This window comes from Loxodonta africana, chromosome 7 (genome assembly GCF_030014295.1).
Source record: "Loxodonta africana isolate mLoxAfr1 chromosome 7, mLoxAfr1.hap2, whole genome shotgun sequence".
In the NCBI taxonomy this organism is placed as follows: Eukaryota; Metazoa; Chordata; class Mammalia; order Proboscidea; family Elephantidae; genus Loxodonta; species Loxodonta africana.
The window spans coordinates 127225840-127251669 of NC_087348.1; the positions used below are offsets into that span (position 1 = coordinate 127225840).

Sequence of the window (25830 nt, forward strand, 5' to 3'; positions counted from 1 at the left end):
TGTGAAAGAATTCCCTAAAATTAACATTGTAAGCATCACACACACACACGATTGGTCTTTTGTTTTGTGTGACCCCATTTCCCAGACACTTGAAATTCAGAATAAAAAATTCTGTAGTTTTAACCAAACCAATATCTTCATTAACTAATGAATTTCTGATTATTACTAATGCTATTATTAATGTATGGCTTTATAAGACAGTTATGGAGTGCAGTCCTACTGACACGCATGGGGTTGACATAAGTCAGAATTGACTCGATGGCAATGGGTTTGGTTTGGTTTTGGTGATAAGACTATTAAAATATATATAGTTATTTTGATACCTTTTATCATGGTACCAAATTGTTTCCAGATCCCTAAACACAAAAAGCTCTTTTATTCCCCTAGGCCTTTATTGGTACTGTTCACCTTCCTGACTGTCTTCCATCACATCTCCTGGTAATTCCCATTAACCTAGATTTGTACCTGTTCCATGCCTATGCATAAGATGCCCTCTCCTTTCTCCAATCCTTGATCTGTCCGGATGGCTACTCACTTTTCAGACCATAGCTTAGAGATCACTTCCTCCAGGAAGCCTTTTATCAGGAAGCCTTCTTGGTATGACCTTTATTTTCTGTATTTCCCCTCTCCTTCCAATTTATCACACTTTATTTTAATTGCTTGTTACACTACCTATCTCCACTACTTGAGCTCTAGGAAAACAAGTTTAGTATCTGTCTTACTGTTATATCCCCAGAACCTACTTGAACCCTCCAGGCTCAGTAAGTACTTGCTGGGTGAAAAATGAATTTATACTTCTTTAAAACCTCTGAACATAAATTAATGTGCTTTTTGAATCAGATACTTGAAACGGATTTTGTTTTCTCTTATTGCTCTGTCTCATAATGGGAGTTCCCCAAAAATGAATTTAAGTAAAGAATAACTTTCCAGAAACTTGCCCAAGGTATTATTTCCCTTCCTTTCTTTCTTCTTTTCTACCAAGTTAAAAGCAAGAAATCACAGGAAAAAACAAAACAGGGTAAGTCAGGTTAAATGGGTGTATCAGAGCAACGACACCTGCCCTATAGGAACTAAGGGTTACCTGCTGCCTCTTTCAGAACTGTGCACAAGGAGACAAAGACACAACTGAATGTGGCCAGGGAAGCTCCTGTAGGTCCCAGCCCTGTAAACAGTCTTGGCATGGCTAATGACAGATGGGAAATAGAATTAGCCATCACAAGAGTTTACTCCTCAGACTCAAAAAACCAGACCCTTCCTCTTCTCAAGTTGAAAGAAGAGTAAGAACTCTTTAAGGAATTTTGTTAGCCAGGGTTCACCTTTCATATGGTCACAGAGTCACACCTATAAAATGAGCCCCAACTTCCTAGTCTAATTACCTTGCCCGTAAGTGTCTTTATCCTGCTTATGCAGGCTCTCTTTAAGTACATTTTATCGTAAGGACCCTTTATCTTCCCACATTCTGAGCAGTCCTTGTTCAAGTCATAGTTTAAGACCTTGAACTTAATTAAGCCCATCTAACATATCAGTGTTCCAATCCTGGCTATGCCATAGACTATCTGTCTGACCTTAAGAAGCCATGTTTACTTTCTGAGCTTTCATCTCCCTATCTGTAAAAGAGTAATAACAATGGTTAACTCATAGGATAGTTATGAGGATAAATAATTATCTTCCTCATCGCTACTATTTATTGTTTATCATTGTGAGCTTAAAAGTCTGTCAGTGACAGATGTTTGTAAGTTTAAGTACCTGAATCTCCAGTGACTGTTGCAATGACAATATCGCACCTAGCTTCTTACATTAGTTATTTTTCTTTGCCTTTTAAAAAAAATTATTTATTGTGCTTTTCTTTGCCTTTTATATACTCAATAATATAAGGAGAGAAATGGCTCCATGAAGCATTGGTTGTTTATCAGTCAAGAGTTCCATGAGAGACTGCTTGACAGTTTGGTGGAGAACAATAAAAGCATAGACATTGCATAGAAGGGCACTAGAAAAATGGAATGTGCCCAGGAGATGTTGGTTAGTATGGTAAAATGGGTCACATTTTCTTGCATTTTTTTTTGAATGTCTAATAATACTTATTAGATAATTTGAGAAGCTGGACTCTGAAAAAGAAAGCCACATCAGGGTTGGAGGAAGATTCATCAACAACCTGAGATATGCAGATGACACAACCTTGCTTGCTGAAAATGAGGACAACTTGAAGTACATACTGATGAAAGTCAAAGACTACAGCCTTTAGTATGGATTACACCTGAACCCAAAGAAAACGAAAATCCTCACAGCTAAACCAAAAGACAACATCATGATGAATAAGGAAGAAATTGAAGTTGTCAATGATTTCATTCTAGTTGGATCAATAATCAACATCCATGGAAGCAGCAAACAAGAAATCCAACAACACACTGCATTGTCTAAATATGCTGAAAAAACACCACTTTAAAGTTTTCAAAACAAAGATGTCACTTTGATAACTAAGGTTCACCTGACCCAAGTCATGGTCTTTTCAATCGCTTCATATGCATTCAAAAGCTAGACAATGAAAAGGGAAGACAGAAAAAGAACTGATACATTTGAACTGGGGTGGTGGCAAAGAAAACTGAATATACCATAGACTGCTAGAAAAACAAACAAATCAATTTTAGAAGAAATATAATCAGAATGCTCCTTAGAAGTGAGGATGGTGAGACTTCGTCTTGCTTACTCTGGATATAACATCAGGAAAGACCAATCACTAGAGAAGGACATCATGGTTGATAAAGTAGAATATTAATGAAAATGAGAGAAACCCTCAATGAAATGGATTGACACAATAGCCAAAGCAATGGACTCAAACATAGCAACAATCATGAATATGGCACAGGACCAGGCAACATCTCCCTCTGTTATCCATAAGGTTGCTACGCATCAGAGCTAACTCAATAACACTTAACAACAAAAATACCTATTGTGAATGACACATTATAGAGATGCTGTATTCTGTTAGTGCCCTCCGAGGACTGTTAATTTTTGTCCTAGCAGATGGTTAAATTACTGGTTGATCACCCTGAACTTAGAGAGGTTTGATTTTACACTTTGTTAGGGTGGATCTATTCTATTTTTTCCTTAGTCTTGGAGCAAATTCCTTAATTCTGGGACATAGTCTTACTCCTAAAGTATAGTATTTCTGGGCTTTCATTCCAAATTCCAAGATGTTTACCATGTGCCCCTAACTTTGCAAGACTCCAACTCCAAACTCTGTATCACTTCTCACTTATAGTGAAAATCATTTCAAACCTCTACTCTGCTTTCAGCTTTGCATCTTTCACTTCCCACTGAGTTTCTTGGAGGCTCCTCCCATGCATGCATAATTAAGAGGTCAGCCCAATTTTGAGGCTTTAGTACACAGATTTGGGGGCTTTTATGCCTGTGAGTCCCTCATTTCTGATATTTCTTCCCTTCAATTTCCAGCTGCTCTGCCAGTCCCACACTCTGCCCTCCAACACCTTAAGAGTGCTTGCCATCCCATACTGCATGGACGATGGAGCATCCTCAAAGGAAAATCCAAGTAAAAGAAGCTCTTACTCAGTATGATCCTCTTGTTTAAGGGTAGAATTTCCTTAACTTTCTGCCTGGTTTTTGCCTCTCTCTCTCTTTACAGGCCCCTGCTCTTAAGGAAGTCCAACTGCTTTCAATCCTAAAGACAAAGACTGAAAGGCAAAAAGAAATATGGTTGCCCGTGGCCCAATGGTTAAACCTTTTGTACCTGACCTCATTGTTACAGTGCCTCTGAAGGCACGGCATTCCCTTCTCTCTTCCTTAGGGTGTCAGCATAGCAAAAAGGGTCTGTAATTGGGAAGTGTAGGGCAAAATAAACAGCATAGAAGGAGTACAGAATTCATTCATTCTGTAATGATTGAGAGAGTGGAATTTCTTGGAATGGCTGGGTTTTAGTCCTGGCTCTACGATCTATCTTATGTGTGACTTTAGATTCACTTATATATGCTTCAGTGCTCTTACTGAAAACTGATGATAATGATAGTGCCTAACTCATAAGGTTGCTGTGTGTTAATATATGTTACTATCATTATCATGGGAGTTATCAGCTTTGAGGTGGCAGCTAAAGGCATGGGAGTGGAAAACTTTACCAAAGAGTGTATAGCATGGTGGGGCGGGGGAGAGATGGATGAAGAATTTTGGAGAAATGAATATTTAAAAGGTCTCTAATCAACCTAGAACCAAAGACCTAAAACCAGGCCAAAAGTCTGAAATTTTACAGCATACAGGTAGGTCAGAGCAAAATGGAGGAGCAAAACTAGGAAGCGAGGGATACATAAGAAGTCAGATGATAAACTATAAAGCAATGTAAGCAAAACCAAAAACCAAACCAAGCCTGTTGCTGTTGAGTTGATTCTAACTCATGGCGACCCATGTGTTACAGAGTAGAACTGTTTTATAGGGTTTTGTTAGCTGTAATCTTTTATGGAAGCAGATTGCCAGGCCCTTCTTCCATGGCACTGGTGGTGGGTTCAAATCACTAATCTTCAGTAGTCGAGCACAAACTGTTTGTGCCATCCAGGGGCCTAATATAAGTAAGGAGACCCTGATATTAAGGCCAGCATGTTATGACAGGAGTCATTCTCATAGCAGAGCCTGTCTAAATTCTGAAGGAGGAAGGAAGCAGGCATTCAAGTTGTTGTAAGCAAGAATCAGGGACCCATCCTGACAATGAGAGGCCAAATTCAAGAGGTCCTAAGAAAGGTGGCTCAACTCGGGAGTTTCACTGTTCAGAGTCCTCTGAGCCAGGCTCACTGAGTCTGTCAAACAGAATCCAGCCACTGGCACTTTTCCACATTAGCAAGATGGAACCATGCAAAGGATGATATGAGCTTCTCAGTTAGATGATCTTTGTCTCTTGATCTTGGAAGGCAGCCCCAGACATTCTTAATTTCTTAAGCCTCTGAAGAATTTTCAATCTACTAAACACAGCACTAAGGTCACATTTTTGAATTGTTCCTTTGCCCCAGTCATTTAAAAAGAATTCAACAAAAAAAAAAAAAAAAAAAAAAAAAAAAACATACTTAAGGAAAAAATATCACAGGTTTCTTAAAAATAAAAGGAAAAACAACTTAGATTCAGAAACTAGACTTTGTAGACTTGAAATCACTTAGGAAACGTCCTGCCGATTCTGTCTCTTAAATCTGTCCACTTAGTGGGTTTTTTTAATAGGCTTCCTCTTTCCATTCTTACTGTTACTACATTACCTTGGGCTCTCATTCTCTTCATCTGGACTACCAGACTAGTTCCCTAACTTGTCTCCCTGTCTCTCGTTTATTTCCCCTTCAGTCTTCCAACACACTGTTGCCAGAGGGCTCTTTCTAAAACATTCACCTGAACAAGTTTATCCCTAATTAGAATCTCTCAGCAACTCCTAAGCTCCTATTGAATAATATTCAGACCCCTTTGCAAGGAATTTGTAACCTTTAACGGCCTGACCCGGTCCCCCCTCCTCCCCCCGTCCAATATTCCATCTCATCTAACATTCCTCCTGTCTTTATAATATTTTCCCTCTCTCTTTTTTTTTTTTTTTTAATGGACTTTTGGTGAAAGTTTACAGCTCAAGTTAATCTCTCATACAAAATTTTATACACATATTGTCATGGGACACTAGCTGCAATCCCTACAATGTGACAGCACACTCTCCCTTTCCACCCTGGGTTTCCTGTGTCCATTCAACTAGCTCCTATCCCTTCCTGCTTTCCTACCCTGCCTCTGGAGAGGAGCTGTCCATTAGGTCTCCTGTATCTGCATGAACTAAGAAGGACACTCTTCACTGGTATTATTTTATGTTTTATAGCCTGGTCTAATATCTGTCTGAAGAGTGGTCTTTGGGAATGGTTTTAGTTCCAGGTTAACAGAGTGTCTGGGGGCCATGCTTCAGGAGTTCCTTCAGTGTCTATCAGACCATTAAGTCTGGTCTGTTAATTTGAGTTTTAGTTCTGTTCTACACTTTTCTCCTGCTCCATCAGGGACTCTCTATTATGTTCCCTGTCAGGGTGGTCACTGGTGGTAGCTGGGCATCATCTAGTTCTTCTGGTCTCAGGCTGATGGGGTCTCTGGTTTACGTGGCTCTTTTCTCTCTTGGGCTAATATTTTCCTTTATCTTTGGTGTTCTTCCTTCTCCTTTGCTCCAAGTGGGTGGGGACCAATTGACGCATCTTAGATGGCTGCTCACAAGCTTTTAAGACCCAGATGCCACACACCAAAGTGGGATGCAGAACATTTTCTTAATAAACTTTGTTAGGCCAATTGACCTAGATGTCCCCTGAAACCATGGTCCCCAGACTCCAGCCCCTGCTACTCTGTCTCTTGAATTGTTAGGTTGTGTTCAGGAAATTTCTTAGTTTTTGGTTTAGTCCAGTGGTGCTGACTTCCCCTGTATTGTGTGTTGTCCTTCCCTTTACCTAAGATGATTCTTGTCTACTATCTAGTAGTGAATTCCCTCTCCCTCCCTCCCCACCCTTGTAGCCATCAAAGAATGTTTTCTTCTGTTTTAAAACCTTCTCTTCAGTTTTTATAACAGTGGTCTCATACAATATTTGCCCTTTTGTGACTGACTAATTTCACTCAGCATAATGCCCTCCAGATTCATCCATGTTGTGAGATATTTCAAGGATTCTTCATTGCTCTTTATCTTTGTGTAGTATTCCATTGTATGTATGTACTATAATTTGTTTATCCATGCATCTGTTGATGGGCATCTAGGTTGTTTCCATCTTTTTGCTATTGTGATAAGTGCAGCAATGAACATGGGTGTGCATGTATCTATTCGTGTGACAACTCTTATTTCTCTAGGATATATTCCAAGGAGTGGGATTGCTGGATCCTATGGTACTTCTATTTCTAGCTTTTTAAGAAAGCGCCAAATCGATTTCCAGAGTGGCTGTACCATTATATATTCCCACCAGCAGCACATAAGTGTTCCTGTCTCTCCAGAACCTCTCCAACATTTATTATTTTGTGTTTTTTTGGATTAGTGCCATCCTTGTTGGGTTGAGAGGGTATCTCATTGTAGTTTTGATTTGCATTTCTCTAATGGGTAATGATCCTCAGCATTTCCTCATGTATCTTTTAGCCACTTAAATGTCTTCTTTGGTGAAGTGTCTGTTCATATCCTTTGCCCATTTTTTAATTGCGTTATTTGTCTTTTTGTTGTTGAGATTTTGCCGTATCTTGCAGATTTTAGAGATTAAACCCTTGTCAGATACGTCGTAGGTAAAAATATTTTCCCAGTCTGTAGGTAGTCTTTTTATTCTTTTAATAAAGTCTTTTGATGAGCGTAAGTGTTGGATTTTTAGGAGCTCCCAGTTAACTAGTTTCTGTTCTGGTGTTTGTGCATTGTTAGTTATGGTTTATATTCTGTTTATGCCATGTATTAGGGCTCCTAGCATTGCCCTTATTTTTTCTTCCAGGGTCTTTATCATTTTAGATGAAGTTGGTGATTTGTTTCTCCATCTCATTAAAAAATGTCATTGGAATTTGGTTGGGATTGCATTGTATCTGTAGATTGCTTTGGGTAGAATTGATGTTTTCACAATGCTCAGTCTTCCTATCCATGAGCGTGGTACGTTTTTCCACTTATGTAGTTCTCTTTTGGTTTCTCGCAGTAGTGTCTTACAGTTTTCTTTGTATAGGTCTTTTACATCTCTGGTTAGATTTATTCCTAAGTATTTTATCTTCTTGGGGGCTGTTGTAAATGGTACTGATTTGATGATTTCCTTTTCGAAGTTCTTTTTGTTGGTATAGAGGAATCCAACTGATTTTTGTATATTTATCTTGTATCCTGATGCTTTGCTGAAATCCTCTATTAGTTCCAGGAATTTTCTTGTGAATTCTTTAAGGTTTTCTGTGTATAAGATCATAGCATCTGCAAAGAGGGATACTTTTACTTCTTCCTTACCAATTCGGATGCCCTTTATTTCTTTTTCTTGCATTATTGCTCTGGCTAGGGCCTCCTTCACATGCAATGTTTTCTCCTAAGATGCTATTTTCCTTGCTGTTTTCTAAATTCACTGAATAATTTCATACATCTGGGCTTTTGCACATGCTATTTCTACTTGAACTATCCTCTCTACCTTGAGGATAGTTCTGACATATTCATACTCAACTACTGATCTTCAACACCCAGTGGCACAACGGTTAACCAGTCAGCTGCTAACTGAAAGGTTGGCAGTTGGAACCCACCCAGGAGCTCGACAGGAGAAAGACCTGGCAATCTGCTTCTATAAAGATTACCACCAAGAAAATCCTATAAGGCAGTTCTACTCAAACACATGGGGCCACTATGAGTAGGAATCAGCTCAGTGGCACCCAACAACAACACAACTTACTTTATATCTCCTGCCTACAAGAGCTTCTGTACCTTCTTTCCCTCCCTCCTTATTCCCATCATTTACCAGCCACAGTTCATTATCCCATCCTCTGGGCTATCTTGATTTTTTATATATCCCTCTATTTTAGCACTTATAAGTAATATTAGACTTTTGAAGTTCTACTGAGGAGATGTAGAGGACATCTACCCCAAATCTTTGGAAATTCCTAAATTCACTTGCCATAGCATCAGATAATTTCTCCCAAAAATATTTACAAAAGAATGAGACAGACCACAGTAAGCCATGTGGACATGCAGACGGTGAACAGTAATCTAAGCTCACGGAACAGCTCCCTACCCAAGACTTGCAGCATGGGCGATCTAAGTGTGTGCCTACGAGAAAATGTATTTACTATGCCTAACCACTCTAAGCTCACTTATGGATAGTTGAAGCTGAAAATATAAATTGCATATATACCAAGCATCAATAATACATATGCATTTGTTTGTACATTTGACAACTCACCTACACCTACACCCTTTGAGAGAAGGGGCTATATCTATTTATCTTGTGTGAGAAATAGACGTTCAATAAATATTAAATGAATGATGGACAAGATATTTGAAGTGCAAATGCAAGGTTTAAAAAAAATCACAAAATACTCCTTCTCTTCTCTTCTGCTTTTGAAAAGAATGAGAGTGACAAGTTCTTATTTCTAAAAAGTGTGATTGCTAGAGGAAAAGATTTAGTTCATTCAGTCTTGATATCTTTCACTTACTTATTCATTCACCAAATATTTCTTGAGTTCCTACTATATACTACACATCGTTCTAGGTGCGAGAGACACAGGAGTAAATAAGACTCATGAGGTCTCTGCTTTTATAGTGCTGACATTCTAATGGAGATCACAATAAGCAAAGAAATAAAAATGCTTTCCCATACCACCCCAAATTAACATTAAAAAAAATGTTCCTTTGTTCTTTTAAAAACTTTGGAAGGAGTTAAAGGGGGAAGAAAATGTGGGGATGCAGCTAGAAAGGAAGAATTGATGGGGTGGTGCAAACAGTTAAAGTGTTTGGCTGCTAACTGAAAGATTAGAGGTTTGAGTCCACCCAGAGATGCCTCAGAAGAAAGGCCTGGCATCTAGTTCCAAAAAAATCAACATTAAAAACCCTATGGAGTACAGCTCTATTCTGACACACATGGGGTCACCATGAGTTGGAGTCACTTTGACAGCAATGTATTGACTGGTTGGCTGTCTCCTGCAGCCAACAGAGAATACAAACTCTGAGCTTTGCAGCTTTAGATACTGAAGCTTCTCTCAAATCCTTTCAGTGTTCTTGACCTGTTTGTGCAAAAAGAATTGCTAATGAGGTAACTAAAATAATTTTTTCTTTTCATTTCCGGGGGCAGGGTGTGTGCCTGCAAATGAGCAGCTTTGCCAGGAGAGGTTTATTTAAAAGATCTAACTTTTGTCACAGGGACCAGGTCTTAGTTGAGGAACATAAGGGAAATGATAAGAATATAGAGTCATTTGTTGGAAACTGCTCTTTAGAAGTCCAGTAAAATTTAATTAGGGACCATTTTCTACAATGACACAAGCCAGCTTATTTTTGTAAAATTGCCAGGGAAAAAATGGTCCCTTCAATGACAAAACAGCTCTTTTGGTAAATTCAGAAGATGTCATAACTGTCAAAGTGGTTACAATTAATTATGCCAAGCTACGAAGAATGGAAATATCCTCATGGCTTCTCACAACTGTTCCTTCATTTGCAATAACCTCCCCTCTGTATGTCCTTCAAGATCCAACTCAGGGATCCTATCTTTTGTTGAGTTCTTTTTGATTGCTTCTCCCAAGATACTCAGTCCTTCTTCCTCAGTTAGCACTTTACCATGTATGTAATTCTACTTGTTCATCTATCAACTGTATTTATTTTTTATAAACTCTTTTCTATTCTAGATTGTAATCTTCATGTGCCCATGAATATCTTTTAATTCCCAAAGTTATATTTCTTGAATGAGTGGGATGAATGAATGAATGATGGTCTGTTTTCTCCACTGCCACAACCGAGCATATCATTCTAAAGTCATGAGCAAAAAAAGTCACTTCTTAAGTCGTAAAACAGGTTTCAGTGGCCTCTTTCCCTCTTTCTTGTTTCCTCTATTTAGAATGTTAGCACCCTTGACCTCCTTCTGTGATGGTCAAATATCACTTCTTCCAATCTTTCAGAAATGATTCTTCATTCGGCTCTTTACACCTCTGTGTGAGTCTGATCAAGGTCTCTAGGTTCTTTGCATTCAACTACTAACCAAAAGTTTGGTCGTTCACATCCACCCAGCGGCACCATGAGAGAAAGGCCTATAGATCTACTTTCAAAAAGTTACAGCCATTAAAAACCCATACAGCACAGTTCTACTTTGAAACATGTGGGGTTTCTATGAATTGGAATTGACTCAACGGCAAAGGTTTTTTTTTTTTCTGTAGCTCTTATCATATTAAAAAAAAACTTATCATATTATGATATTATAATTATCTTCCTATCCAGCTAAACAACCTCAGAGCAGAGAGCATGCCTGTCCAATAGAAATATAATGCAAATGTAAGCCACACTGTAATTTGAATTTCTGTAGTAGCCATTTTAAAAAACAGAAACAGGTGGAATTACTTTTCACATTTAATTTAACCTAATATAGCCAAAATACTAAAATTTTGCTTTATAATCAATATAAAACTATTAAAGATAATTTTTACATTCCTTTTTTTTTAGAAAGTCTTTGAAATCTGGTAGTAATTTTCATTTGCAGCGCATCTCAATTCCAATTATTCATAATTAAAAAGCTCAGTAGCCTCATGTGGCTAGGGGTCTACCATCTAAAGCTCCACGCTGAAGCTTGCATGTGGCCAGGGAGAGTTCACATTTTCACTGAATGAGAAAGACAGTGCATTGGAAATATTGGCAAGGTGTGATGATATTACGTATTATGGGAGAAGGAAGAAGGAAAATAGAAAATAATCATAGGAACTGGCCTTCAAGAATGGGAGGTAGTGTTCCATTTGTAGAAAGAGAGAAGCTATTGAAATGGGAGGATTTGAGGGACCAGAATAAAAGGTGGTAAGTTTTTTACCATTGTCAAAATGATTCCAGAGGAAATGGATGTAATGTTTTTAACAAAAACGTGGTGCCTCTTCTAGCACCATTCATATATGGATATTTTGAGAAAAAATTTACAATGGTGAGGATAATGACGAGAAGACAAATACATATAACCTTTCTTCATTTTGCAGACGCAAGTAATTACCATGAACATGACAGATTTTACCATTAAATATAATGTCACAATCAAGTGTACTGAATCCTTTTAGTTCTTAATCTAGATAATTGCTGCATGAATTTGACTAACATTCATTTCTAAACAGTGCATATAGCTAAATAGATGAAACTGAGTAAAGTTATGACATTTGAATATGTGACAAGGATGCTCAGTTTTCTTCTCTCAGACTAATAGATTTATCATTAGATAAAAGTAAATGATCCCACTATGCTTACTTAGCAACTTACCTACGCTCCTATCAATTACTGCCCTCAGCTGAATGCCATTTGAGCTATTTTATCAAAGTTCATGTTGTTATCAAAATACATTAAACAAAATCAACTAATAAGTGGAGAAAAAAAGAATAGGCTCGGGGAGGGGGCCAAGATGGCGGACTAGGTAGACACTACCTCGGATCCCTCTTGCAACAAAGACTCAGAAAAACAAGTGAATCGATCAAGTACATAACAATCTACGAACCCTGAGCAACAAACACAGATTTAGAGACGGAAAACGAACAAATACGGGGAAGCAGTGATTGTTTTCAGAGCCTGGAGCCAGAGTCCCAGTCAGGTAACCTTTGGCGCCCGATTTAGGGCAGAGCCCAGGGGAGCTGACGGCGCAAACAAGGGGCCCAGCCCTACCCCCCGAACTCTGCCCAGGAGGGGGCCCAGCCAGTTCGTGCCGGCAGCGTGGCGATGCAGCCGGTGGGAGAAGTCCCCGGGAGGCAGTGACTGGTCTTGGAGCTGGGAGAGCAGCATCCCAGCCGGGGAACCGTCCCGCCGGGATTTCGACTGGGCACTGGCACGGCACAAGCACGGAGAGCTGCTCCACTCCCCTGAACTAACCCCGGGAGGGGGCCCAGCCGGTCCGCCAGGGTGGCATGGCAATGCAGCTGGTGGGACGAGAAGTCCCCGGGAGGCAGCGACTGATTTTGGAGCCGGGAGTAAAGCGTCCCAGCAGGGGAACCTTGACGCTAGGATTTAGACTGGCAGCGGGTGGCTTCAGAGGGCCAGACCCCCGGGGGCAATCTCCACACAGCCAGCACACATAGGCGACACGCCCTGCGGGAATCTCAGATATAATAGTCATTCCAAGCAATACAAGCAACTCTGGCTATATTCTGAGATGCTACTCTCCTATCTCTCTGATCCCTCCCCCACCCTTCCCAGGCGGCTTCATTAACATTGGAATTGCCTCAGCCAGAGGGAGAATGGCTCCGGCTCCGCGGCGGATTTGCTTCTCCCCCCCTTTTTTTTTTCTTTTGGTCTTTTCCTGACCCACTCTTTTGGCCTGAGAGAAGGAACAACAACAACAACAAAAAACCCAGGGACCAAAAATCCACCCCTAATTGGACTAAAAACACAGAACCAGCTACAGCCAAGCATATATGATCCAAATCTCAGACTTTCATCCTTACAGGGAACAAGGTGGAGGTTATAATCCAAAGGCAATTCTGATAGGGATCTGACTGCATTTTTTTTTAGCGGATTTTCTGGAAAAACTAGTTTCCCAGTGATGGCTCGGAGACAGCAGTCCATATCAAACCACATAAAGAAGCAGACCATGACAGCTTCTCCAACCCCCCAAACAAAAGAATCAAAATCTTTCCCAAATGAAGATACAATCCTGGAATTATCAGATACAGAATATAAAAAACTAATTTACAGAATGCTTCAAGACATCACAAACGAAATAAGGCAAACTGCAGAAAAAACTAAGGAACACACTGATAAAACTGTTGAAGAACTCAAAAAGATTATTCAAGAACATAGTGGAAAAATTAATAAGTTGCAAGAATCCGTAGAGAGACAGCATGTAGAAATCCAAAAGATTAACAATAAAATTACAGAATTAGACAACGCAATAGGAAGTCAGAGGAGCACACTCAAGCAATCAGAATGCAGACTGGGACATCTGGAGGACCAGGGAATTAACACCAACATAGCTGACAAAAAAAAAAAGATAAAAGAATTATAAAAAAATGAAGAAACCCTAAGAATCGTGTAGGACTCTATCAAGAAGGATAACTTGCGTGTGATTGGAGTCCCAGAACAGGGAGGGAGGACAGAAAACACAGAGAAAATAGTTGAAGATCTGCTGACGGAAAACTTCCCTGACATCATGAAAGACGAAAGGATATCTATCCAAGATGCTCATCGAACCCCATTTAAGATTGATCCAAAAAGAAAAACACCAAGACATATTATCATCAAACTTGCCAAAACCAAAGACAAACAGAAAATTTTAAAAGCAGCCAGGGAGAAAAGAAAGGTTTCCTTCAAGGGAGAATCAATAAGAATAAGTTCAGACTACTCAGCAGAAACCATGCAGGCAAGAACGGAATGGGACGACATATACGGAGCACCGAAGGAGAAAAACTGCCAGCCAAGGATCATATATCCAGCAAAACTCTCTCTGAAATATGAAGGCGAAATTAAGATATTTACAGATAAACACAAGTTTAGAGAATTTGCAAAAACCAAACCAAAGCTACAAGAAATACTAAAGGATATTGTTTGGTCAGAAAAGCAATAATATCAGATACCAGCACAACACAAGGTCACAGAATAGAACATCCTGATATCAACTCAAATAGGGAAATCACAAAAACAAATTAAGATTAATTAAAAAAAAAAAAAAAAAAACAGGGAATCACGGAAGTCAATATGTAAAAGATCACAATAATCAAAAAGAGGGACTAAATACAGGAGGCATAGAACTGCCATATGGAGAGGGATACAAGGTGATATAGAACAATACAAGTTACGTTTTTACTTAGAAAAATAGGGGTAAATAATAAGGTAACCACAAAGAGGTATAACAACTCCATAACTCAAGATAAAAGCCAAGAAAAATGTAACGACTCAACAAACATAAAGTCAAACACTACGAAAATCAGGATTTCACAATTTAATAAGAAAAACGTCTCAGCACAAAAAAGTATGTGGAAAAATGAAATTGTCAACAACACACATAAAAAGGCATCAAAATGACAACACTAAACACTTATTTATCTATAATTACGCTGAATGTAAATGGACGAAATGCACCAATTAAGAGACAGAGAGTCTTGGACTGGATAAAGAAACACGATCCATCTATATGCTGCCCACAAGAGACACACCTTGGACTTAGAGACACAAACAAACTAAAACTCAAAGGATGGAAAAAAATATATCAAGCAAACAATAAGCAAAAAAGAAGAGGAGTAGCAATATTAATTTCTGACAAAATAGACTTTAGACTTAAATCCACCACAAAGGATAAAGAAGGACACTACATAATGATAAAAGGGACAATTGATCAGGAAGACATAACCATATTAAATATTTATGCACCCAATGACAGGGCTGCAAGATACATAAATCAAATTTTAACAGAATTGAAAAGTGAGATAGACACCTCCACAATTATAGTAGGAGACTTCAACACACCACTTTCGGAGAAGGACAGGACATCCAGTAAGAAGCTCAATAGAGACACGGAAGACCTACTTACAACAATCAACCAACATGACCTCATTGACTTATACAGAACTCTCCACCCAACTGCTGCACAGTATACTTTTTTTTCTAGTGCACATGGAACATTCTCTAGAATAGACCACATATTAGGTCATAAAACAAACCTTTGCAGAGTCCAAAACATCGAAATATTACAAAGCATCTTCTCAGACCACAAGGCAATAAAACTAGAAATCAATAGCAGAAAAACTAGGGAAAAGAAATCAAATACTTGGAAACTGAACAATACCCTCCTGAAAAAAGACTGGGTTATAGAAGACATCAAGGAGGGAATAAGGAAATTCATAGAATGCAACGAGAATAAAAATACTTCCTATCAAAACCTCTGGGACACAGCAAAAGCAGTGCTCAGAGGCCAATTTATATCGATAAATGCACACATACAAAAAGAAGAAAGAGCCAGAATCAGAGAACTGTCCCGACAACTTGAACACATAGAAAGTGAGCAACAAAAGAATCCATCAGGCACCAGAAGAAAACAAGTAATAAAAATTAGAGCTGAACTAAATGAATTAGAGAACAGAAAAACAATTGAAAGAATTAACAAAGCCAAAAGCTGGTTCTTTGAAAAAATTAACAAAATTGATAAACCATTGGCTAGACTGACTAAAGAAATACAAGAAAGGAAACAAATAACCCGAATAAGAAACGAAAAGGACCACATCACAACAGAACCAAATGAAATTAAAAGAATCATATCAGATTATTACGAAAAATTGTACTCTAACAAATTTGCAAACCTAGAAGAAATGGATGAATTCCTGGAAAAACACTACCTACTTAAACTAACACATTCAGAAGTAGAACAACTAAATAGACCCATAACAAAAAAAGAGATTGAAACGGTAATCAAAAAACTCCCAACAAAAAAAAGCCCTGGCCCGAACGGCTTCACTGCAGAGTTCTACCAAACTTTCAGAGAAGAGTTAATCCCACTACTACTGAAGGTATTTCAAAGCATAGAAAATGCCGGAATACTACCCAGCTCATTCTATGAAGCCACCATCTCCCTGATACCAAAACCAGGTAAAGACATTACAAAAAAAGAAAATTACAGACCTATATCCCTCACGAACATAGATGCAAAAATCCTCAACAAAATTCTAGCCAATAGAATTCAACAACATATCAAAAAAATAATTCACCACGATCAAGTGGGATTTATACCAGGTATGCAAGGCTGGTTTAATATCAGAAAAACCATTAATGTAATCCATCACATAAATAAAACAAAAGACAAAAACCACATGATCTTATCAATTGATGCAGAAAAGGCATTTGACAAAGTCCAACACCTATTTATGATAAAAACTCTCACCAAAATAGAAATTGAAGGAAAATTCCTCAACATAATAAAGGGCATCTATGCAAAGCCAACAGCCAATATCACTCTAAATGGAGAGAACCTGAAAGCATTTCCCTTGAGAACGGGAACCAGACAAGGATGCCCTTTATCACCGCTCTTATTCAACATCGTGCTAGAAGTCCTAGCCAGGGCAATTAGGCTAGACAAAGAAATCAAAGGCATCCGGATTGGCAAGGAGGAAGTAAAATTATCTCTATTTGCAGATGACATGATCTTATACACAGAAAACCCTAAGGAATCCTCCAGAAAACTACTGAAACTAATAGAAGAGTTTGGCAGAGTCTCAGGTTATAAAATAAACATACAAAAATCACTTGGATTCCTCTACATCAACAAAAAGAACACCGAAGAGGAAATAACCAAATCAATACCATTCACAGTAGCCACCAAGAAGATAAAATACTTAAGAATAAATCTTACCAAGGATGTAAAATACCTATACAAAGAAAACTACAAAGCTCTACTACAAGAAATTCAAAAGGACATACTTAAGTGGAAAAACATACCTTGCTCATGGATAGGAAGACTTAACATAGTAAAAATGTCTATTCTACCAAAAGCCATCTATACATATAACACACTTCCGATCCAAATTCCAATGTCATTTTTTAAGGTGATAGAGAAACAAATCACCAATTTCATATGGAAGGGAAAGAAGCCTCGGATAAGCAAAGCATTACTGAAAAAGAAGAAAGTGGGAGGCCTCACTTTACCTGACTTCAGAACCTATTATACAGCCACAGTAGTCAAAACAGCCTGGTACTGGTACAACAACAGGCACATAGACCAATGGAACAGAATTGACAACCCAGATATAAATCCATCCACGTATAAGCAGCTGATATTTGACAAAGGACCAGTGTCAGTTAATTGGGGAAAAGATAGTCTTTTTAACAAATGGTGATGGCATAACTGGATATCCATTTGCAAAAAAATGAAACAGGACCCATACCTCACACCATGCACAAAAACAAACTCCAAGTGGATCAAAGACCTAAACATAAAGACTAAAACGATAAAGATCATGGAAGAAAAAATAGGGACAACTCTAGGAGCCCTAATACAAGGCATAAACAGAATACAAAACATTACCAAAAATGACGAAGAGAAACCCGATAACTGGGAGCTCCTAAAAATCAAACACCTATGCTCATCTAAAGACTTCACCAAAAGAGTAAAAAGACCACCTACAGACTGAGAAAGAATTTTCAGCTATGACACCTCCGACCAGCGCCTGATCTCTAAAATCTACATGATTCTGTTAAAACTCAACCACAAAAAGACAAACAACCCAATCAAGAAGTGGGCAAAGGATATGAACACACACTTCACTAAAGAAGATATTCAGGCAGCTAACAGATACATGAGAAAATGCTCTCGATCATTAGCCATTAGAGAAATGCAAATTAGAACTACGATGAGATTCCATCTCACTCCAACAAGGTTGGCATTATTCCAAAAAACACAAAACAATAAATGTTGGAGAGGCTGCGGAAAGATTGGAACTCTTATATACTGCTGGTGGGAATGTAAAATGGTACAACCACTTTGGAAATCTATCTGGCGTTATCTTAAACAGTTAGAAATAGAACTACCATACAACCCAGAAATCCCACTCCTCGGAATATACCCTAGAGAAATAAGAGCCTTCACACGAACAGATATATGCACACCCATGTTTACTGCAGCTCTGTTTACAATAGCAAAAAGCTGGAAGCAACCAAGGTGTCCATCAACGGATGAATGGGTAAATAAATTGTGGTATATTCACACAGTGGAATACTACGCATCGATAAAGAACAGTGAGGAATCTGTGAAACATTTCATAACATGGAGGAACCTGGAAGGCATTATGCTGAGCGAAATTAGTCAGAGGCAGAAGGACAAATATTGTATAAGACCACTATTATAAGATCTTGAGAAATAGTAAAAACTGAAAAGAACACATACCTTTGTGGTTACGAGGGGGGGAGGGAGGGAGGGAGAGGGTTTTTTATTGATTAATTAGTAGATAAGAACTGCTTTAGGTGAAGGGAAAGACAACACTCAATACATGGAAGGTCAGCACAATTGGACTGGACCAAAAGCAAAGAAGTTTCCGGGATAAAATGAATGCTTCAAAGGTCAGCGGAGCAAGGGCGGGGGTTTGGGGACCATGGTTTAAGGGGACTTCTAAGTCAATTGGCAAAATAATTCTATTATGAAAACATTCTGCATCCCACTTTGAAATGTGGCGTCTGGGATCTTAAATGCTAACAAGTGGCCATCTAATATGCATCAATTGGTCTCAACCCACCTGGAGCAAAGGAGAATGAAGAACACCAAGGTCACACGACAACTAAGAGCCCAAGAGACAGAAAGGGCCACATGAACCAGAGACCTACATCATCCTGAGACCAGAAGAACTAGTTGGTGCCCGGCCACAATCGATGACTGCCCTGACAGGGAGCACAACAGAGAACCCCTGGGGGAGCAGGAGATCAGTGGGATGCAGATTCTCATAAAAAGACCATACTTAATGGTCTGACTGAGACTAGAGGAATCCTGGCGGCCATGGTCCCCAGAACTTCTGTTGGCACAGGACAGGAACCATCCCCGAAGACAACTCATCAGACATGAAAGGGACTGGACAGTGGGTGGGAGAGAGATGCTGATGAAGAGTGAGCTAATTATATCAGGTGGACACTTGAGATTGTGTTGGCATCTCCTGTCTGGAGGGGGGATGGGAGGATAGAGAGAGTGGGAAGCTGGCAAAATTGTCACAAAAGGAGAGACTGGAAGGGTTGACTCGGGGAGTAAGATGTATGTAAACTTATATGTGACAGACTGACTTAATTTGTAAACGTTCACTTGAAGCTCAATAAAAGTTAATTAAAAAAAAAAAAAGAATAGGCTCACAGAATTTCAAATGGGTGAAATCTGAATAGGTAAAGAGATATTTAAATCTCTAAACTTCAGAAGTGCTCTTTTGTTGAAGATCCTTTTTTAAGGGGGCATTTATCTGTTAATCTAAGACTCTTCTTTAGGTATTAATAATAAGGAAAAGTAAGCAAAAATACAATATTTTTTTGGTCTTCACACATGACGCAATTTTGACTCATGGCAACCTCATGTGTATCAGAGAAGAACTGTGCTCCATAGGGTTTTCAATGGCTGATTTTTCAGAAGTAGATCACCTGGCCTTTCTTCCAAGGTGCCGGTGGGTAGACTCAAACCTCCAACCTTTCAGTTAGCCGCTGAGCAAGTTAACTGTTTCCAACTGTTTCCAGGGACTCTTTGATCTTTCATAGGGTCATGTTAATGTCAGAGTATCACACCACTAAATTGCTACCAACCAAGCCAGAATTCTGAGAGTAATTTTTTATTCCTTCATGTATCTCATCTAATCAAATAACAAGCCCTGCCAATTTAAATTCATATATACCTTTAAACCTTTCTCTGTCTCCTCATCATCTCTAATACTGTTGCCCAACTTGAGGCTTTCATCATCTCTCATCAGGACTCCTGCAATAGCCTCCTGATTGATCTTGCTGCCCCCCAAGCTTGTCCCTTCCAATTCATGGCCCACAAAGCTGCCAGAGCTGCCTCTTCCCTGATGGAAAAAAATACATACATGCTCTTTAACCTGGCCACAAAACCCTCCATGATATGGTTTCTGACTAACAGCCATCTCACTTCATGTCACTCGATGAGTCTCCATGTGTTGCTGTGTGTCTTCAAGTCAATTCCAACTCATAGTGGCCCTGTAGGATAGAGTAAAACTGCCCCATGGGTTTCCTAGGCTGAAATCTTTACAAGAGCAGATCACCAGGTCTTTTCTCCCACAAAGTGGCTGGTGTGTTCAAACTGTTTATCTTTTGGTTAGCAGCAGAGTGCTTAATCATTGCACCACCAGTGCTCCCTCTTCTCTATTTAGTCATATCCATACTGAACTGGTTTTCTCAGACTCTTTGTTCATACTTTATGTTGCCTAAAATGTCCTTTGAAAGGTCAGCTCTGGCTCAATTAAAAGGGACATCATGTCCACCATGTTCCCTCTCTGACTACAGGCAGAAATTGGATCCTCCTCTGTGCATCTTAAATATGCTATTCATATTCTAAATCTTGCACTTACTATTCTGCATTATAATCATATGTTTTCATGTCTGTCTCTTCTACTAGTCTGTGAGCTCGTCGAGGTCAGGGAAAGTCACAATTTTTTGTATCTTTAGTTTCTCGTGTAGGATTTTGATTGGAGAACTGCTGTCCTAGCATAATGCTTCACACTTAAGAGACACTGAGTAAATGTCAAAATGAATGAAATTTATGAACATACCCTGAGTTTGATACAAAATTTCAGAGTTTAATATGATATTTAGAAAACTCAAAATTTAACATTTTTTAAAGTTCCTAGTTTGAGAAAAAAATAATCCACCCCCAATCTTAGATGAATCATGTTTAGAAAATAGGTCAGAAACAAACTACCAAGAAGACTGTAGATGTACAATATATATCATTATTAAATTACACATATGCTTATGGACCATCTATTACTACATTAAGTAAAATAAATAGTTTGCTGTCACTCAGAATTTAAAAGGGTATTGGAAACAAGATAGGGGATGAGGGTGTGAGAGCCTTGGAAACTTCCATTATAGCAAATATCTTCCTGTTTGCTCATCACAATGAATAAAAAAAAAAAAATGAATGTATTCTTTAAATTATGAAAACCAGTGCCTTCTTGAAGGAGCCCTGGTTGCACAATGGTTAAAGTGCTTGGCTACTAACTGAAAGGTGGGAAGTTCAGATCCACTAGCTGTTCTGTGGGAGAAGGATGTGGCAGTCTGTTCCCATAAATATTTATAGCTTTGGGAACCCAATGGTACAGTTCTACTCTGTCCGATAGAGTCGCTATGAGTCGGAATCAACTCGAAGGCAATGGGTTTTGAGTCTTGAGGAATTTAATTTTATCTTGTACGAGCTTTCCCCATCCTTATCCTTTTGACCTTACTTTCTCTTAAACACTTTTGGAAGACGTGATTATGAAAGGTAATCGACAGGAAGGTTTCTTTGAATGTCTTATAATGAGCTTGTCTTATGAGCTAATCAAAGAGCAGTATAGAACCTGTATAACTGAGAGAAACAGAGCCTGCTAGGACTTCACTAACATTTGAAAACAATTTGCCATCATAAAATTATGGGGCGGTGGGGGTGGGGCAGAACTCATTTTATGGGCCACGTAAAAGCAGCGCTTGTAATGGGGAGAAGACAACAACTGCCTAAACATTAATACTAAAGGTGCTTATTAGGAACAGCTGTGAACTCTGCTGTAGAATCCACTCAGCAGTAGATGGAAAAGGCATATGGTTTCCTGGGTTTTTGCTTTTATTTGCTTACCTATCCCTCCCTCCCCTCAGTGCTTGGAAGATAATCAGTGGTGAGTGAGAAGTGAGATCTTAATACTGATACGTAACCAGTAGATTTAAGTGTGTGTGTATGCATGTGCTCTTTCCTACCACACAGATTTACAGGAGTGCCAGGGAATCACAGAGGGCATGAAGACACCAGCAAAGTGGTGCTCCTAAACATGAAGGACCCTATGGAAAGGTTATGGCCGACGTGAGGGTTACTGTCCCCTGACTTGTTCACTTCCCCTCTAGGTTTACCAGCGCCCTTTATTAGTCATGCGTTGTCACAACAGCAACGCTCGTGGACTCCTGTTGCAATGATATCCTTAAATATAACAGCTGAGAGCGTGAAGAGGCAGCCAAGGCTCCTACAGGCTTGGTGGGATTTCCCCGATTCTTAAACTCTCATTTCCTCCAAAGAAAACGAAGAAATAGGAAAGAATAAAACAGTTTTTCAAAAAACTGCATTTGATTTTGAGGCTAAGGTAGGTGGTTGAATTATTATGATACACCTTCAGAGCATAAAAATTACAGGTAATTTTCTCTTTTCTAAAAGGTGATTATGATAATCGAGCTCTGCTCTTAGGAGACTGAAAGCTCTTTCTCTATGAAAGGAAAAAAGAAGCTTCAAAATGACAACTGTCAAAGCAATAAATCTGAAACAAACATAAAATGCGAAAGAATCCAGCTCTAACTATAAAGTCACATACAGGTGGCCGTGCATAAATGCAGATACCTATGCAGGATACCTACACACTCTTCTTACTGTATATTCATGAACTGGGACAGCAGGAAACCAAGCAACTGAGGTAAAGACAGGAGACACAGCTCCTCATTATTCAGTCCTTCTGTGTTCCCACCCTGTTCATTCTCTTAGGGAGCTGGATGTTCTTTACCCATTTATAGACTCTGCAACACTGACAGATGAAACTCAGAACCATGGAACGTGAACTCAAGCAACCCCATTTTTTGATTTCTTAAGAATTCACTCTACTCTTTTTTCAGTGGCCTTGATAGTGTGCCACCACCCAGCTGTCAGTTTGTTGTACTGGGTGTTACATGAGTGTTGCTGTGAGGAAGGGAAGCTATGCCACTGGTATTTCAAATATCACCATGGTCACCCATGGTAGAGAGGTTTGAGCACAGATTCCAGGCTAAGAAAGAAGAGGAAGAGAGACCTAGTGATCTGCTTCCGAAAATCAGCCAATGAAAACTTTAGGGATCACAGTAGAATATCACATGCTTTGGCCACATCATCAAGAGGGATCAATCACCGGAGGAGGACGTCATGTTTGGTGAAGTAGAGGGCCAATGAGGGTGAGGTTAACCCTAGGTAAGATGAATTGGCACAATAGTCAAAATGATGGACTAAACATGCCAATGATTCTGAGAATGACACTGGGCAGTGTTTGGTTCCATTGTACATAAAGTCACCATGAGTCAGAGTTGACTCATTGATAGTTATTATTTGATATTATGACCTCTTTTTCTAAAAAAAGTCATTGTATATGGATCCCACGTCACATGAGCTTTAATAACATTAATAGTTTATCTAGTAATTTCTAGAGTAAATCAGTTTAATTATCTTGTCAGTCAATGTTATCCTAAATTATGGGTTTTTGAAATTCATTTAAGGAATTGCAAACAGCATTTTTAAAATTATTTTAAACAGAATAGAGCAGAAGAAAATAGCATAGCACAGCATAGGATAGAAAATATCAGATTTCATTGCACACAGTAAATTTAAGTACTGTTTCATATATTTTTGTTCCTGTATGTCTAATAAAATCATAATTTTTTTCTTACTGTAGTTTGCTGGAAAAACATATTTGAAATCTACTATTTTAGGTGATGGCAACCCTGGTGGTGTAGTGGTTAAGTGCGACGGCAGTTAACCAAAGGGTTGGCAGTTCAAATTCGCCAGGCACTCCTTGGAAACTCTATGGGGCAGTTCTACTCTGTCCTATAGGATCGCTATGACTCGGAATCGACTCGATGGCACTGGGTTTGGTGTTTTTTTGGTATTTTAGGTGATATTTGTGAGTTAAGTTTTTGTTTGTGCCATGGAATTGAGCATGTGTTAAATGCCCCATGCCTGATGTATATTAGATCCTTCTACTGTCCCACTTTGTACCCTGGGCTCACTTCTGAGCTCAGCCATAGCTGTAGTGAACAGTTCTAGAAGCTCTTAGACCCACTCTGTACACATGACCTGTTGCCTTAAACATACCTGTGTCTTACTACTTTTTACCCTGGGGTTTCTCCAATGCTATAGAGTCCCCTGGCAAGAGTTTGTGTAGCCTGAAAGTGAGAGGGAGCTAACAGCCTTGGGGGCAAACTTCAACCAATAAGAGACACAGCCAGTGGATATATTGTCAGATAATTTAAAGAGGCATTTTCTCTATGCTTCTTAGAAGGAATCCCCAGCAGAATCAAGTTCATGCTGCTCACAGAGATGTGACCTTGAAAATGTACCTTTATGTTGTTTTTTCTTCTTTCACTGTCTCACTCCTCTCACTCCTGAGCCCTCGTATCACCCTCCAAATAAACTACCTACAGCCAAGACTTTATTTCAGACTCCATTTTGAAGGAACACAAACCATAATACCTACATCTAAATTTAAAATTATCAAGTACTAAATTTGGGAGATTTCTTGTTGTTAGCTGCTGTCAAGTTGGCCCTTGACTCGTTGCAGCCCCATGCACAATGGTGAGATCATTGTTATCTGGAGGGTTTTCACTGGCTGATTGCAGAATTAGACCGTCAGGACTTTCCTCCTCGTCTCACAAAAAGTCATTGTATGCTTGCATTTATATGATATGTATAGGATAAACGAATCCTTAGAAACACAAAGATCAGTGGTTGTCAGGGGCTGGGAGGTGAGAAATAGGGAGTTACTTCCAATTGGGATAGTTTTGTTTTTTTTTTTCCTTTCCCCAGAGTGAATGTTCTGGAATTAGAAGTGATTGTTGCACAATGTTGTGAATATACTAAAAAAAAAAAAAAAATTCAAAAAGGTGAATTTTACAGTATTTGAATTATATCTCGATTTTTAAAAATATGTTAAGTTCCAGAGTCTGTCATACATGATACCAGAACATAAAATACTAAAATGCCACATGGAACACAAGTCCCAAAGCTGCAGCCCTGTGTTTCAGTCTCACTATGAAAGTGGGTGATGAGACACATTTACTCACAGGACGTAGACAATGTCCAGTATAGCACAGCTATACGTAAACATCTAGCACTAAATGAAGGAGCTTTGGCGGTGCAACAGTTAACTAACTGGCTCCTGACTGAAAGGTTGGCAGTTGAACTCACCCAGCAACTCCATGGGAGAAAGACCTAGTGGTCTGCTTCCCTAAAGCTTACAGCCTAGAAAACCCTATGGGGCAGTTATACTCTGTCACATGGGGTCACTATGAGTCGAAAATTGAAGCGATGCCACCTAACAACAATAACAGTGCTAAATGTACCAGTAACAGTTATACAAGTAAATATTGAATATTTTCATAGGCATTATAGAGCTAAATTTTAAATACTTATGCAATAAAGGTAAGCCCTTGTTGCAATCAGAAAATATAGAAACAACTCAAATTGCATAAAAGTACGGAACAGCACTACTTGAAATTAAATGAGTTACGCAGCACTCTAAATAGGTGCTTAATAAGAATGGAATATTTATTTATACCAATCACCCTACCACCAAGACATTTTCCCAGGGTAGACATTTAGACCATAGTGGATGTAGAAATATTTCTGCATTTTCCCTTAAATAAGTTCTTAATCAGAAGGCAGTTTCCTTCCCCCCAACCCCTACATTCTTCTCTCTTTTCTTTTGGGAAATATTTTCAAGGTGTCCCTGAATTACAAGAAAAGAAACATC

General features: G+C 39.0%; 1 protein-coding gene across 2 annotated transcripts in view; it reads right to left on the reverse strand.

Moving 5' to 3' along the window:
* The window catches only part of GUCY1A2 (guanylate cyclase 1 soluble subunit alpha 2), a 420035-nt gene that overhangs the window by 64194 nt on the left and 330011 nt on the right, over nucleotides 1-25830 (reverse strand). The window contains exons 9-10 of one of the 2 annotated variants that reach the window (XM_064288866.1): nucleotides 6044-6063; nucleotides 3230-3248 (exon numbers count right to left, since the gene is read on the reverse strand). The exons of the other annotated variant lie outside the window; for it this stretch is intronic. Coding sequence (XP_064144936.1) covers nucleotides 3230-3248; nucleotides 6044-6063 — 39 coding nt within the window. The remainder of the gene's footprint in view (nucleotides 1-3229; nucleotides 3249-6043; nucleotides 6064-25830) is intronic. 2 annotated transcript variants of the gene reach the window in all.